The sequence below is a fragment of the Gopherus evgoodei genome, chromosome 7, assembly GCF_007399415.2.
Source record: "Gopherus evgoodei ecotype Sinaloan lineage chromosome 7, rGopEvg1_v1.p, whole genome shotgun sequence".
NCBI lineage: Eukaryota > Metazoa > Chordata > Testudines > Testudinidae > Gopherus > Gopherus evgoodei.
Genome location: NC_044328.1, coordinates 35,852,383 through 35,866,073, shown reverse-complemented (window position 1 = coordinate 35,866,073; position 13,691 = coordinate 35,852,383). Strand labels below are relative to the sequence as shown.

The 13,691-nt window shown below is 39.2% G+C and overlaps 1 protein-coding gene across 6 annotated transcripts in view; it reads right to left on the bottom strand.

Annotated features, from left to right (window-relative positions):
* The window catches only part of RNLS (renalase, FAD dependent amine oxidase), a 140,305-nt gene that overhangs the window by 122,828 nt on the left and 3,786 nt on the right, over positions 1-13,691 (bottom strand). For 4 of the 6 annotated variants that reach the window (XM_030570241.1, XM_030570246.1, XM_030570245.1 and 1 more), the window contains exons 3-4: positions 11,498-11,640; positions 8,995-9,156 (exon numbers count right to left, since the gene is read on the bottom strand). In XM_030570241.1, the coding sequence (XP_030426101.1) occupies positions 8,995-9,156; positions 11,498-11,640 (305 nt within the window). The remainder of the gene's footprint in view (positions 1-8,994; positions 9,157-11,497; positions 11,641-13,691) is intronic. The other 2 variants (XM_030570243.1, XM_030570244.1) reach the window with 1 other exon arrangement.

The window sequence follows — 13,691 nt, the reverse complement described above, 5'->3', positions numbered from 1 at the left end:
GGTTCTGGTGACATCAGTTCAAGTGGTTTATTCTCAAAACATCAAACATTTATTATTAGAATGCGTCTATCTAAAATATTCATTTACACTTCATGTTTTTAAAATGCCATATTGACATCAACAATTTGTCACATTAAAGCTAATAACCTTTAAATGTTTGCATGTAGTTTTAAAAAAGCACAAACAATAAGCCATACGGTATTATATCATAACACTCAGCACTTGACAACCAGCTGAAACTGCAGTATTGTCCCTGCCTACAGTACACTTTTCAGTCATATTATGTAATATGAGTGAACCTGATTCTTAATTTAAGTTTGAACAAGCCCTGCTGTGCCTTCCTGGAATATGATCAAATATAAACATTCTATCTTTCTATAAAAATATATACAATAATGTTAGACAAAGACTTGGGGACTGGTGAAAAGACATGACCTTTGCTCTTATGATTTATATTGCCACGTCTCCTTGCTCAATTATACTAATTATATTCATATAGCACGTGAAAAATCAGTATGGAAGGGGAAATAAAAATAAAAATTCTATTAATAGATTACTCAATTCAAAAGTGTAACTTCTGACTTGAAGCAAAATGACTCCTTTAATATTTTAACAAATGAAACTTACCCAAATTTGTTGCATTAATCGTTTACTAAATGTTTCAGATTTACAATGTAAAAATTGCTTATTCTCTAAAACAGACTTGAAAGGCAAAAGCTTATCAAACTTGTAAATACAAAAAATGAGTAGTTGCTTGATAATCTCACTCAAATATATATTCATACCTATAATTCTTCAAAAAATATTGATTTCAATAGAGATTCGAGATGTTAAGCATCTCTAAAATATTCATTACATAATGTATTTTTTGTAGAGCTGAATCCTTTAATTTACAATTCCTGTTGATTTTTATTTTTATTTTTCTGCACTTATGAGAGACCTTGTAAAATCAAAAAGGTGCCAATTATTTTCCTTATGCCATTCTGCAGAATTTCAGGAATTGCTAATGAAAGATACAAAGCCCAAATACAAATACACAGGCTACAGTTAATATCTATGCACAAACCTCCTTGAAATTGTTTAGGCCTACAGATTTAGCTGTTACAAATATTATTTAACCACTGCCATCTACTGTTCTTTTAAAGATGTTGCAACAAACTAAACAATTTCCTAATGTGCCACAAGACAATTCCGGTACTGAATTCAGAATACTTCCAGGTTCAGAAAGCTTCTAACCCTTCAACTGCCAAAGGCTTTTCAATGAGAAAAATATGAGTCTATTTTTATTCACTTTTTTGGTAACTCCACTCTAGCTGAAAGGAAACACTGTATTCATAGAATTTATTTGTGAATACCAGCTAAAGCAAAGACACTGAAGGATAATTTCAAGAGAAATCAGTATAATTGGTTACATAAGAACTGCTTTTCCATTCACACTATTAAAAATGTAATAGAGATCAACATCTTATGGGATCCATTAGTGTTGATGATTCCTTTTTCCTCAGCTACTACAACAAAACAAGTATAGAAGTTCAGTTACATACCCTTCCATACCCTGTTCTTCTGGACTCTTCAAGGAAGAAAAGATGACAAAATGCCTCACCCAAAGGACACAGCTAAATGGAAATAGTGCCAATTGTCTAGAATGACCTTTGAAGCAGGCCCCAAAAGAGGAGCAACTCTGGAGCAGCCAGCCATAACACCAACCATCACAAATAACAGTTCTGGAATGGAAGCCAAGAAGCAGCTAATTTATGGCCATCTCCTTCCTCTGCGCCCTCCTCCCCGTGCCCCAATGCACACAAAGGGGTCTAAAGTCTCACTTTAGTCTATCTCTGGAATTGTTATTAAATATCAATTGAGAGTGCAGCGGCCAGAAAGACAGAAGATGTCCCAGTGTAATAGAGGTCTTACAGCTCTTTAGTGTGGTTTGTTAGTTCACTTTGTTAAGATTCAAGTTTTTCAGATCAATTTGCTTGGGTAAAGGTTTTCAACTTTTTTTCTCAAATGTCTCTCACTGTTGTATAGTCTAATGTTTTAGTCTGAAAATTTGGTAAGAAAATGTACATTGTTTTAAAACAAAGAGCTTCAAACTGGCCAGCTGACAGACACCTCACTTCCACTGAGGCAGAGGGGAAATAAACAAATGGGTCAGTCCATAAAAGAGAAGTCTCTGGCCCTTTTCTAATTGATAAGCCTGATTTTATTAATCTGTCAAACTTGCATATTAGACTCCAAAATTATCTCTAAGGAAACAGGTCAACATTTCCAAGCCTAAAGTTAGGTTTCTTAATTGATATTTAGGCACTTAATTTAAGGCTGCCTGATTAACAGAAGTCCTGAGTGCCCACAAACCCTAACACAGTTACTGGGATTAGCAGGTGTTAGTCACGTTGAATAAAATCTGGTCACTTTTATTCAGGTACCTAAACATAGATGCTGGAGCCTCAGAGAAACAACTCTGAAAATGTTAGGTCAAATTTTCCAGTTAATCTGTTTTTAAAAAGATACGTTATATGTTTAGTGGTTTTCAGTCATAAATAATATGGAATAAGGAATTAAAGTACAATATTCAGGCAGTTAGCTATTCTAAATTGGGGAAAAAGTACAGTAAGAACAAAATTTCCATATTAAAAGGAGACAGAAGGAACAAGTCAGATTAGTGCTGAAAGGAATGACTTGTCTGATACATCTGATTAGCAATTTGCTGCTTTCAAGATCAATGAACACTTTAACAGCTTCTTAACTTTTGATGTAAACACTAGCACACACTAACGGATCTAAACCTCCAAGGTCTCTAGCACCCCTTTCGTTTCACAATCCTCACCTACAGGTTTGTACAAACAATATCTTACCAAAAGCCATTCAGTAGGGTGATGGCCACAAACATGTTTAAACAGCTGGATCTAGTATAATTTACACAGTTGGTATGGATAGGAATTCTTGCAGCAGTGCTAGAGACTCACTGTTTGTGAGCAAAGGTTTTCAAAACAAAATTCTGGCCAAGAGAGGAAAACCATTGCTAGCACTGCAGGGAGGACCTAACTGAGGATCTTTAGGCCAGAGTGACAGCAGAGAGGGAGAACACAGCACCTGGTGAAAGGCCAGCAGCTGGGCAGTCAGTCTAGAGCCATATATATTTTAATTTAATTAAGAGTTTGTCAAAAGATGGATGATGATACATCAGAAGGCAAAGGAGTGTATTGCTGAATGTGGGAGCTAACAGCATGATTAGGGCTCTCTGTGGATTTGAGGACAGGTGACTTATCACCCTTTAATGCCACACCTCTCCTTCCCTCATTGCAGTTATCACACATTTCTTCTTTAAGTAGTTCTATATTTATCATGGTAACAATGTTACAATGCCACTGAGCCTTCTCTTTGTCTCTTTGCTTCAGTTTCTGACTTGTGGTGTATCAAAGTCCTGAGATGTGAGCAATTAAACTAAGGGCATCTCAAGCCTTAGTTCTAAACCATTCCTTTTCTTCAAAACATCCTGCCTCGCACTTACACAATTATACAACTTAAATCCACTAAAAGAAAAAGCTTCACTGAAACCAGTTAATACTTGGGTACATAAACCACCAGCATAGCCCTAAATATCTTAGCAACACACTAGGTACATCTAAGCTCTTCTCTTGCAATTCACAACTATGATTTCACTTCCTCTGTTACCTCTTCCACAACCACTGCTGACACACACACTTGCCCCCACTCCATGCAAAACATGCAATCTCAGTTCTAATAACAGATACCTAGACTGCAATGTCTTTGGGGCAGCAACTGTCTTTTGTTCTGTTTGTACATCACTTAGCACAATGGGTTACTGATCCTGGACCAGAGCTCCTAGGCACTACATTACTAGAAATAATAAATATCAATTGTTGAAAAAAAAATATTGGAAAATTCACTTGTACTATTAAGAATTATTGTACCAAATGCAGAAACTAAGCTCAGAGAAATGTGGGATAGGGATTTTAGTCCTGTTTTAAATACAACAAAACCTTGACCATGGAGTCACCAGATACACCCATAACTTAAAATCCAAATGGAACTTCCAGTCACACAACTGATTAAGGGGTTTATTGTCAAAGGCACAAAGTGCTCTTAGATGCCCAACTCCCACTGTAAGTCAATGGGAGTTGAGAATCTACCTCCTATTTGTGCCTTTGAAAATCTCCCTTAAATTCAGCATCCCTATACATTCTCTTCACCCATCTGTATACAAAACACTAGAAAGATTAACAGTAGAACAATGAAGAATATGAATGTTACAAGTCCTAGGAGAATACACGAGATAAGAAATGAGCAATGTTGGTTTAAATTAGCTATTAATGAGGAATTACCTATTGGCTTAAAACTGGGTTAAGCGGGCAATGAAACAAGTTTAACTTGTAAGTCAACACAGAGCTCTAAAAAGGAGCAAGGAAACCCCTTACAAAGTTCCCTCAGATTATGTTAATCCTGCAAAGATAACGAGGATTAAGCCATGTCTACACTAGGAGTGCATTAGAATTGGAGTGCAGTAGAATACCAGAACAGCACTCCTACAATGGCGCAGCTATTCTGGCAAAGCTGTTTTGTTCCAGTATAGTAAAACCACTCCCCACAAGTGAAACAAGTTATACCCATAAAGGCACAGCTGAAGCTGTACTGGTGAAGCTGTACTGTAGGCTTCTTCCACCATAGCTATGTCGGTCAGGGATCACACTTTGTCATACCCTACACCTTGCTGTGCCAGAAGACATTCTAATGTAGTCCTGGCTTTAGAGACCAATGATAAGAACAACAAAAAATCACCTGAAGCTCAGCCAGACAGAAGTCTCAATATTTTAGGAGCAAGCGAAACGGTCTGCTAAGGCAAAGCAGATTCCCCTTATCAAGACCTGACAAAATTGTGTTCCTGGTTAGTGAAACACTCTCCAAACCTAGAGATGGTAATCCTTTCAAAATAGGGTTGAGGTGCATGGCTTTATACATAAATAGGGCTCTTCAGTGTCCTATGGTGTCTATCTGATATGCTTTATGAGCACTGATATTTGTTTTTTCAGATTTTTTTCTCTTTTTTTTAAACATAAACAGATATTATACTTTGATGACAAAGACAAAATAATGTCTCTCGCTACCCCATCCCACCCCAAAAAACAAAAACAAAAAACCCCACCTCATTCGCACAATTGTGCAGGGAAAAATGGGTAATTCAGCACAATGCCGCCACATATACCACCGCAACTGAACTAATTGTCATAGCTGGTGAACCAGAAGGTGGCCTCAAAAGAGACTGCTAACCTTGAGTGAGGTGGGCCTCCATTCACTTCTGCCTCTCTCAAGGACACCTACAGCTGCATGTTTATTTCTGCTGCAGTAAAAGCACTGCAAGAGCAAACCAGCCTCAGTTGACGGTGCTAGATTTTACTTTTCTTCAGCTACTCAGGCAGATTTGGTGCAGCCATAGCTGCCCTGACATTGGTTTGGCTCAACTAATTGCTGCAAGAACAAGTACAAAGTGCCTTCTTCTGCTGATTAGAGAGAAAACCAAGGTCATGCTGAGGTCATTAAACATATTGTTGAATCCACCCCAAACACACATTCACTTGTACTCAAACTGTGAATCGGACATTTACAACTCATCCAACTAAGAGACATAAGTCTAGTGTCCTATCCAATTGGACGAGCCTACATAAACGACTTGTGTGTTAGTACAGAAAATGGACTTTGATTCTTTATTTTTATATTCTTTAACCAGATATTCTGTCCATGTAAAATTGAATACCAACACAATTTACTTTGTAAAACCATTTCAACTATAACCAGTAGATGGCAGTCATTGCTTAACTGCTACTTAATGCCCATGAACCCTGGTTCATCACCCAGCACTCTTCAAACCCAATGTTAAACCAGTATTGGATTGCATGCCCAGTCCTGATAAATATATACTAGCGCTGTTCATATTTATCTTACACCCCCTTTCTGCTCCCCTTTATTTCACTCCACCTGAGATATTCCTTCAGTTAAAAAAAAATAACTTGACTTATTGTGAGAACACTGTTTCCAAATACAGCCAGCAGTTTGACAGCAGAACTGTTTTTGGCCATATATCAGTTCATCCACTACAGATGATTGACAATCTTCACACACACTTTCCACTACTCTTTCTTCTTAATTACACAGAAAATGCCATGACTTGGAGCATTCTCTTGGGAATTCTGGCCTCCCAATCAATTTACTCCAAATTTTTGATATCTCACCTTTTCTTTCTCTCTAGTCAAAGAGTCACTTTACTGTATTTCTCTATTACTAGTGATATTATTATATAGACAAAGTCCTTCTTCCTCTCACTGATCCACTCCAAATTATTAAAATATCACTGTACTCTTTTCAGTAAACTAAAGTCCAGGGCTAGGTTAGTGATTAGTCTCAGACAGGTTTTTTGTTGTTGTTTTAACTACCATCAGTATACCTTTGTATTAAAAAACAACAACATTCAAACCTAAATATTCAAATAAAACAACTGTATTTAATAAAACAAGAGGTCTATATGTGGGCTACAAACATTACAAGTATGATGTTGTTTATGGTGACAATAGAAAGTGATTTCTTCCAAATAAGGAGAGTTAAAGAGATTGGCATTATTTAGTATGGTAAAAGGGAATTATGTATGGTAAAAGGAATTATGAGAAAGTATATAAAGTCATGAATGGCAGAGAAGGGCACTGAGATGGGGTACACAGACCCCACACTGACCAAAAAGGGTTAATAACGAGAGCCTGTGAGCCCAATCAGCCCCACCCCATTACACCTGTGTAAGGCATCAAGCCTGGAGGGAGGCGATAAAGAGCAAAGGCTCAGCTCAGTAAAATGTGACTAGCAGAGGGAATGCACTTCTTGAGTTAGGCTTATGAAGGAAGGCCTGGCTAAGATCAATGCCTTTTTGGGGTAGCTAGCCCTAGTCTTAGACCTTTTGATCATTATAACTAGTTTGGTTCCCATTTTGGGGGATCTGAAGAAGAGATTAAAATGATAGGACTAGTAAAAAGCAGACCAGAGATACAGCAGAGGATCTGAGCAAACAGATCTTATTTGCATCATACAGGATCCCTGAGCTGGAACCCAGAGTACAGGGTGAGCCTGAGTTCTGTAATGACACACCCTATGGAATGGTGTGAAGTTGCTAGAGCCAAGGGCTGTAAGGCCCACAAATCCCAAAGTTGTGCTAAAGTTCTGGTTCAATGCAGCCAGACTATTGGTGTGTTGGACTTCCTTTACTCTAGAAGGGGTAGGATTAAAAGTGACCTATCTGGAGTGCCAAGTCAAAGGAAGAGGCATGCTGTTACAGTATTGGAGTGGCTGTTGGCAGAAGGTACCAAAGAAGAGGCTTCTATGCCACCTGGCTATGAGGGACACTCTTATGGTGAGTAGACTCTTCCACAGTCACTAAGGCACTATTTGTCTCATAGCAAAGGAATGGCACTTGAAATTAGACTGGAATGAAAATCTTTTCCTTTGCCTCCAGTCATCAGACATGGACTCTGCTTTTGTTATCCCAGACATGGTGCTTATACTTGAGATTTTGTTCTTCACTCTCTCCTTATCTTCCTCTCCTCTTTGTTCATTAGCTTCTGTTATTGTTGATAAGCTTTATATAGGACTTTGAAAACAGTCAGACTAGAGCTCATGCTAATATTCTCCGACAGGATATTCCACAGTAGAGCTGAGCAAACAGTTAATTTATTTCAGTTTGGTGGCCAAACCGAAAAATAGTTGTTGGCTTCAAACCTAAACTGACCTTTTTTTGTTCTGTTCACTTACTGAAACAGGTTTTTGGGGTTTTGAAAATGTTGAATTGATTTGACTTTTCTCATTTAGAAATGCATTTTTTTAAATGATCTGTTTCAACATTTCTGACAGTCTTGTTTTCTTTTGAGCCAAAGCTATTCATTGAATTCAACACATGAAACCAGCAAAAGGTTTCAGTGCATCGAAAAATGCATTTTTTTTTCTTCTTCAGGAAATTTATTATTTGCCAAAAATTTCTGCCCTGCTCTATTCCACAGCCTTAACAGTAGCTGCACCCTTTGCTCCTACTGCTCCACCCTGGAGACAGGTGGATTATGTCTCTGATATTCACTGTTCTGTAGGCGGTGAAAGGAGAGGCAGTCTCTAAGGTAGCCTGGTCCCAGTCATCTATGTGTATTAAACATCAGCATACAATAGTGAACAGGGAGTCAACTGAGGACTTACAATATTTAGGCAATATGCCCTCAGTGGCTAGTCCTGGTCAATCAATAGGTCACCATTGGTTGTGATTTCAAGTCTCTGAAGGTATGTCTGCACTGCAATTAAACACCCGTGGGTAGCCGGTGTCAGTTAACTTGGGCTTGGAGGATCCCAAAGCCTGAATGTCTGTCCTGAAATGAAACAGCCCTATAGCCCTAGCCTGAGTCAGCTAACATGGGCCATCTGCAGTTGTTTAATTGCAGCATAAATTTTTCCTGAAACTGCAGATGTTACTAAAATTGTATTAATTGCTCTCCCCAACAAGCTTCTCAGTTAGAAGACCTGCTCATTTACTCCTGTAACCAGAGGCATTGAAGGAGACAGTAAGCCAGTAAACAGCCACTTGGGGGACTGCTGAGGGACTATTTATATTTTGGGATCTAATAATCTCCCCTTTTCCCTGGGCCAAACAAAAACATCTAGTTACTACAGATCTAGCCCAGTTTTTACTATGAATATAAAAATTACAGATCAGAATTCTCATTTTTCCAAAAAAACAGATTTTCTCTTCTGAAAATTGGATTTCAGTTAAGATATTGCCTGTATAAAACATAATCTGATGGTTATTGGACAATGCACACCTACTTGATTTACAGCATCCACAAAATATTTCCTCCTTTCTGCAAATGAGAACTGGTCACAAACTCAGAGGTTCTTTGCTATAGTATACTATAAATTATTATTCTGTATTTAAATACTTATTGAAGGAAGACTTACTGTTCACAATGTCACCTTGAAGCTGAAGAATCTGTGGAACAGGTATTGTGAGAACAACTATGTCAAACTGTTCTGGTGATCCTGTTTTCTTGCAGACCTCCCATTTCCGCCCTCTGAGGTAGATCTGTGTTACATGGTGTTCATAGAGGACATCTGCACCTGCTTAAAAAAAAGAATGCTTTAATACATACAGTTCTGTATCAGACAGTAGAGAACATGCATAATATCAGAATAACTTCCATTAGTAATCAAAACTAAGATCCTGATCCTGCAAACAGTTAAGCATGTGCTTAACTTTAAGCACCTAATCTGTCCCATTTCCATCAGTGGAACTACTCACGTGATTAAAATACATGCCTAATGGTTAGCAGGACTGGGGCATACAAACTGAATGAATTATAATCACAATAATAACAGACTTGCAACATCAACAGTTGAAAAAACACAAGTGTTAATATTAATAACTACCTCAGCATGAAGAGTTACAACAAACACTAAATACTGTAACAAAACACTCAAATTCCACTGCTTTTAAAAGAAAAACAGCACTGCTGCTATGACAGTTTACACCAACTTGGTTATCTACTCCTTAGTCTTTTGTAAATAACTCTAAATATAGTACAGCTTTATATCACAGGTACATGTTGTTGTGAAACTGTTCATAACGGTTAATAAATCTTTTTTTTTCAGCACCATGCTTCCCAGCCAGTTGATAGATTCCCAGATCATCAAATAAACACTGTTTAAACCAATACTAGATATTAGTTTAAAAATTGCAAATTCTGGTCAGATGCAGTTACTCAAGATTTATGTGACTCAAATTACCCCCAAACCTCTGTTCACTCAAGGTATGATCCCACTCCCACAGACTTAAATGGCAAAATTATCATTATCCTAAAGGATCTGGACTATATATATATCTGCACTTTCTGCTTTATCATAACGTTGGCCTCTGATCCTGCAAACACCTAAACATATGCATAAATATACACATGCCAGCAGTCCCATTGAAATTAACAGGATTGCTCACTCAGCTGAAGTTACTTGTGTGCAAATGCTTACAAGACTAGGGCCTTGGTTTCCTTGGTTTTTACATTTTTGCAAATTAGACATGTTGCCCTATGGTGGGGTGGTCCCCCCCCACTCCTGCCCAGAAGGGCTTAAAGCAGCTGGGCCATACTCCAATCAGGTCACAGCTGGACTATATAAAAAGGCTGTGGCCCAGGAGAAGTGTCCCCTTTCCCCCTCCAACTGGGAGAGAGCAGGGCTTGGTTGCCTGCAGAAAGGGTAGTGCAGTGAGCCAGGGCTGGGGAAAGGCCAGAGGAGCAAGGGAGCTCCAGGCTGGCAACTCCCTAGGCTGCAGGGCCTGGTCCTAGGCCCATAGAGGTACTGGGAGGCACAAGAAGGCAGCAGGTCCAAACCCCCTTGCCTATGATGAGTGGCTTTTACACTGCAGTCTGCCCCAGGGAGCTGGGGGTTGGTGATGGCTGGTGGTAGCCCAGACTGAGGCAAGGTGGGGATAGAGGGTTGGGGGTTCCCCTGGGTGGGGAGACCCTGAAATGGGGAAGTAGGGGTATTGCCAGGGGGCAGCACCTGAGAGACAAGTAGCACCAGGTCCTGGGAGGGACATGGGGGCCAGCGGCAGCAGGACATCGGTGCTCTGGAGCTGGAAAAAGCTAATTCCCAGGACACCAACAGGAGGCGCTGCAGAGGTGAGTCCCACACTGTTTACATACCCATTTAAACATCTTCAAGATGTCAGCATGAAAAATTTTTTATGAAAAAGAATCTAGTTTTTTTCAGCTTCAAACAGACTCTATCAAGCCATATCCATTCAAAATGCTACTGTGCCATGACAGATTTATAGATTCTAAGGCCAGAAGGGACAACTGTGATAATCTAGTCTGCATAACTCAAGCCACAGAACTCCCTCCAAATAAACCCTGTTTGAACTAAACCATATCTTTTAGAAAAACATCCAATTTGACTCCAAAATTGCCAGTGTTAAGAGAATCCACCAAAACCTTGGACACTGTTCCAATGGTTAGTTACCTTCACTACTTTTGTTTCCCATCTGAATTTGTCTAGCTTCAACTTCCAGCTGCTGGCTCTTGTTATAAAGAACCCATTGTCAAATACTTGTTTCCCTTGTAGGTCCTTGTAGACTGATCAAGTCACCCTTTAATCTTCACTTAGTTAAGCTAAACAGATAAAGAAGGATTCCAGGAACTCAATGAGGCATGCTCTCCAATACATCATGCGAGGTCTCACATGAACAAATCCTACACTTAACTACCAAGCTTCCTGGGCCAAAGGGCATGGGAGCAGTGAGGTGTCACTGCATTCAGACCCTTTTCTAGAAGGTATATTGAGCCTGAGTGACAGTATATAGCTTTCAAGTGACAGTTTCAAAAGGTGGGTGGGAGTCTGGGTCACTTTTTGTTGATCAAAGGAAGGATCATTATCAGAGAGTTGTTAATTGCAAAAGATGTCTAAAGAGTACCTGACTCTATTAAATAATGCTTGACAATTGAAGAGATTCCCTGAGGTGTCACAAAATTGTGAGATCCTTCTTCCACCACCATTCCTTCGACAGGGGCAGTCAATGGCTTCAACACACCATGGGCCAAAAGTTCCTCATAGAAGCTAAAAAAAACAACAAAATATACATGCTAACTATCTGCAAGAACAGTAACAGCAGCATTAATTGTTAACCATAGCAATTAAAGACTGGCATAACACACAAATTATATAACTTTTATCTTCTATAACATACTCAACTGGAGTTTAAAGCTGAACTATATATGTTTAGTATTAACGTATTCCTAATAATTACACAAATAAAAATGACCTTTATGTTTACTTTTTCATTATATCATAAGGATTGGTCTCTTACAAGGGAAAGACAATATAACCACCTAGCTCTCCCCACTGCAATCCTGTTGGAAAGTTTCACATCAGCTGGAAATTCTGACTTACTATGGCAGGAAGATAAATGGTGTCTGGAGCTAGAAGTATTTAACTGACTGACCACTTTTCTTTTCTTGTGAAAGCTCTAGATAACGTCAGAGCTGGGCTTTGAGTATCTTCTAACAGGTGCAACTTTGCTTCCTCTGGTATTTACAAAAGAGGTCCTGTATAGTTTATCATCAATTATCTATCATTACATTGTCATCCCACTAACCCAGCTCCTAAGGATTTATTGTAATATTCCAAACCAATGAGCAGCTTCAAACAGTCAACCCTATTTTAAAAAAGTTATTGCATGTTTCCTTCCCCTCTCCAAAATCTCACCCTGGCCCAATGAAAACTTTTTTTTAAGATGTAAAGGCATCATATCTTTAAAGTCTGATATTTCACAGTTTCATAAGTCAAGAAATAAAAAGTTTCATGCCACTGGAAATCAATGAAGGTGGAAATCCACCTTTCCAACTAGACCCAGCCTCTATCTGCCTTAGTTTTCCACAGCATCTATCACTGTAATATCTAAGTACTTCCCAGGTACATTAGGTCTGCATGGCAGGTTCCTAGTAGACTTTGAGACTTCTGTTCTTCGCCCTGCCTGGTAGTCAGCTCTGTTTTGGGATAGACATTTGTGTGTGGTTTTCCCCTTTCACCTCTAAATCTTGTTAGAGGTTTTGCAGGGTGCGCTAAAATCAGACCACCTGTAGGGAGGAGGGATAGCTCAGTGGTTTGAGCACTGGCCTGCTAAATCCAGGGTTGTGAGTTCAATCCTTGAGGGGGCCATTTAGGGAACTGGGGTAAAAATCTGTCTCAGACTTGGTCCTGCTTTGAGCAGGGGGTTGGGCTAGATGACCTTCTAAGGTCCCTTCCAACCCTATGATTCTATGAACTCTGAATTAGCCTAACCTCTTCTGGAAGCTTGCTCCATAGCTGAACCCCTCCCTTTGTGAATGATTTGCATCTGGTCGTGTGCCTGCTTCATGCTGCATTTTTTCCAGTAGTTAAGGAAGTCTTGGACAGAGAACCTGGGCCTTGAACCACTGACAGCAAGGAAGATCAAACCCAAGGCCTTGAATTGGTGATGGCAGCAGATTAGGAGTTAGCAGAGGTAGCACAGCAGAGAGGTGATGTACTCATGGCAGTCTGGCCAACTAACAATGCAAACACTACAGTATTTTTATCCAGGCTGGAGTCTCTGCACTGTTGCTATCTTCAGATACAGTAAGTTACATTAGCCTGGATGGATCTCTGTGGCCAGACCCTCACCTGGGAGGACAGAGTGAAGAGCCACTGGAAAAAGTCATTTTTCACCATTTATATCTTTGAGACTTAGGCGAGGTACCAAGTCAAGCAGGTTGCCAAGATAATAAGATGAATACCTCCAAATGAGAGAGAAACATAACTTTAAATATATTAGACAAGCTACCATTTGGAAAGCGGTGTAAAACCATGTTAATGAGACACTTGACATGCATTTTTTTTAAAAGATGGGAAGTAACGTTTTACAAAACCTGCAGAATTTTTCAGTGAATAAGCTATTGCTAGTTTGATGGCACAGTACACTCTGTAACTCTGAGGCTTTGTTTTTACTTTTCAGTACCCCAGAAGGAAAACTAGACAAATTCCAAACATTTTTCTTGATTTTTTTTTTCCACATTTAATGCCTCTGATTCCAATTAGGATACAGACAGTGTGTAAGGTAACTGAAGGCAGAATTTGGCTTAGAACCCTGC